The sequence below is a fragment of the Coccinella septempunctata genome, chromosome 4 (assembly GCF_907165205.1).
Source record: "Coccinella septempunctata chromosome 4, icCocSept1.1, whole genome shotgun sequence".
In the NCBI taxonomy this organism is placed as follows: domain Eukaryota; kingdom Metazoa; phylum Arthropoda; class Insecta; order Coleoptera; family Coccinellidae; genus Coccinella; species Coccinella septempunctata.
In genome coordinates this window covers 33,827,948-33,831,442 of record NC_058192.1, presented here as the reverse complement: position 1 = coordinate 33,831,442, position 3,495 = coordinate 33,827,948, and the positions used below count along the sequence as shown (strand labels likewise).

General features: G+C 37.1%; 1 protein-coding gene across 1 annotated transcript; it reads left to right on the top strand.

Moving 5' to 3' along the window:
- Positions 1-558: 558 nt before the first annotated feature.
- On the top strand, positions 559-2,349 carry LOC123311660. Its single transcript, XM_044895729.1, has one exon. The coding sequence runs from the start codon at positions 559-561 to the stop codon at positions 2,347-2,349; it is 1,791 nt and encodes a 596-aa protein (XP_044751664.1).
- Positions 2,350-3,495: the final 1,146 nt, after the last annotated feature.

The window sequence follows — 3,495 nt, the reverse complement described above, 5'->3', positions numbered from 1 at the left end:
TTCGTGTTCTGCCCTAGTCCCGTGATGGAGTTATATATGCGCACAATAGTTTCATTCATGGACGTTGTCCACTTCATGCGCTTTCTAACTAACCCCGCTTGGGTGAGCACTGGCTGAATATCCTGCGCAGCACTTTCAGCGGTTCGAGTCGACAATTGAATTGGACTCGTTGGTTGCTGTTGTTGCTTTGATTATTATTATTATTATTTCATGTCTAACCTAGAAGATAACAATGTTGGTTTCTATGTGACATTTCAACTTTAAGAAATATATAGTAGTAAAAGGAAAAATTATTTGCATTGATGGAATTCTACTTGATCTTGCTGATGACTATAGCTTATTTTTATGACCATTGGCTGTGAGTTTCTCTCATTGTTGTATTTGTGTAATTTTGTTCCACTGACAATTTGTTTTTTCAGACCCTGAGGATGACACAAATTGGTGTCGAAATATAGGTATTCGCTAAAAAGGTCTTTCAATTACTATTTACCATACGCCGCATACCCTTATTTTGCTGAATTATCGTTTCTCGGCGGTGAACCTGTCTCTATTGATAGTATGGGTTTTTACGAAGATGTTGCCAGAACCTTTGGACAGGCAGCAGTGAAGAACTTGGAAGTATGGGCCACTACTAACACCAAGCTCAGTCACTACAGGAACAGGAGAGTTTACTTATTACAGTGTAAGAAACATGGCATCTTCCCCAAACATATAGGTGATAACACTAAGAAGCTATATACGAATCTTAACATGCAAAGTGTTGGCGCTAGCGCACAGGTGGAGAACATGAATGTCAATTTGAAGCTCAGGATTTTGAAGTTGGAGATTAGGTTGACTATTAAGTATATTGGACATCTAGAGAAAATAATTTCAAAACATTCAGCTGAGGCTATAGCATCTCTTCCAGTTTCTTTAGTTAATGAATTTCAACAGCGTCTCAAGAATTCGTATGATAAAGAGTTCCGAAAAATAAAAAACAGAAATCTCAAGAAATTTAACAATATTAAATCTGATATAATTAAGTCTTTAAAAATTAAAGATTCTTGGTTGAGGAATTTGACCGATGTAGTGGTGCCTGATAGTGTTAAGTCCATTTTATCTTTGGGCCCCAAATTTGCTATAAAACCGAGCAATAATGAAATTTCAATTAAAAAATTACTTGCTGTAGCGGAGACTGCTGTGCAATATGCCCCTACTGACCAACAAAATCTTATTAGAGCAAAAATCACTAACATTGTTACGAATTATTTCTATAAGAATGAAGGTATGTCATCTGTTTACAATCATCTATATTTGGAGGCAAGGAACTTCTTGAAAACTAACCCAGAATTATTAGTGTGTAGATCTGACAAGGGCAATGTCACGGTACTCATCACTAGTGCCCAGTACCATGAAAAGGTTATGGAACTTTTGAATGACAGTAATGTATATGAAGTATTGCCTCGCGACCCAACCTCTAATATAATACGAAGGAATAATGACATCTCTAAACGCCTTAAAGAACTAGGATACATTACTCCTAGGGAATGTAAAAATATCAATACATACAAGGCTCTTCCGCCAAATTTTTACATCTTAATTAAGGTTCATAAAGAGGGACTTCCGGGTAGACCTATAGTTTCCTCAATCAATTCTCCAACCACAAAACTAAGCGCGTTTATAACTGAGGTACTTAAGGTGTCGTTCTCTGATTATTTTACTTATTCGGTTAAAGACTCAGAATCATTTTGTCAGCTTGTAAAAAACGTGCAACTTCCAGCCGGTTTTGTACTTATCTCACTTGACGCAGTGTCATTGTTCACCAATATAACTCTCCAATTGGTTATCCAACTTTTGGATGATAACTGGCATATGATAGCACCGAATTGCAATATTCCGAAGGATGAATTCCTCGCTGTCATCACCTTCCTCTTCAGTTCCAATTACTTTGTATATGATGGAAAGTTCTATAAACAGAAAGATGGCTGCCCTATGGGTAGTAACCCCAGTGCTATCCTCGCTATTATAGTGATGACTGAAATTATTAGGAGAGCCTGTATTGTTCTTGGATTCACCCTTCCATTCATCTGCCATTACGTAGATGATATTATCACGGCTGTTCCTGAGACTGAGATAGACAGCGTCCGACAACAATTCAATCTGGTTTTTGAGGATGTTGTTTCCTTCACAGTAAAGAGAGAGACCAACAATGCAGTTCCTTTTCTGGACACCTTAGTCATTAGAACCCCTGATAACACATTAATCACAGACTGGTACACAAAACCTGCCAGTTCTGGGAAATTTATCAACTTCCAATCGTATCACTCCTTCAAGGTGAAGACGAACTTCATTTTGGGCATGAAAAAATGAATCTATGCGGTAGCACATGAGAGTAGAAGAGATGCGTCGTTGCAGAGATTCAAGAAGATGCTATATGATAATGGGTACCCCAGGTCTTTGATTAATAGACTTTTCAACAATGTTCCTGTTACACCAGGCTATGATGGATCTTTTGGAAATGATTCTGTAGCACCGAATGAACCAACAAACCATAAGACAATTTACGTTTCCTTTCCCTATTTGGAAGGACTCTCAAATAAAATTTCATCTGTGCTTTCCCAAGTTGGTGAGGTCTCAGTAAAACTGGCTTATTCAAGCCTTAAAACCAATATAGGTTTGTTTAGGGCACCCAAATATAAGATTCCTGAAAAGAATGCTTTTGAGGTAGTTTACCAGGTTGAGTGTGGTGATTGCGGTGGACTTTATATTGGTCAGACTGAACAACATCTCTGTAGGAGGATTTCACAACATAAAAGTGACGCTAGATTACACCCAGAAAAATGCGCACTAGCCAGAAATATTAATGATACGGGACATCGTGTTAAATTTGATGAAATTAAAATTTTGGATTCTCACAAAAACCTCAGTATAAGAAAATTTCTAGAGATGTGCTATATTGTTGGTGCAGATAGGAAGGCAATTAATGAACAGAGTGATATTAAGAACTTGAGTAGCATTTATTGCAACATTCTTGAGATTGATCGGAGGAGATGCGTTGTTTGATCTTGCTGTTTGATGCTTAGTATAGATGTAGTAGAAGGGAGAATTATGTGTGAATAATATGTATTTGTTACTCATGCATTTTTGTAGTTTTATAGTTCATAATAGATAAAATTTGTGTTTCATTATATGTAGACTTTATTGTTTTGTTGTTTGTATAATTTATGTTGGTCTGATAGCTGAAAGAAGAAGAAAGTATATCGATGACATTTCATGTCTAACCTAGAAGATAACAATGTTGGTTTCTATGTGACATTTCAACTTTAAGAAATACAGTGAACTCTCGATAAGTCGAACATCGGTAAGTCGAACTCTTTGATAAGTCGAACTGTTTCTCCGGTCCCGATTCATGCGTATCTCACCCTGTGTAATTTCACCTCAATGAGTCGAACAGTGTTCTAGGGACTAGAGAGACTAATAGATGAGTCGAACTGCTAGAAAGGCTCTGCGAAAATC

Coding starts and splice junctions, on each gene's coding strand:
- LOC123311660 (XM_044895729.1), top strand. CDS start 559: ATGGGTTTTTACGAAGATGTTGCCAGAACCTTTGGACAGGCAGCAGTG.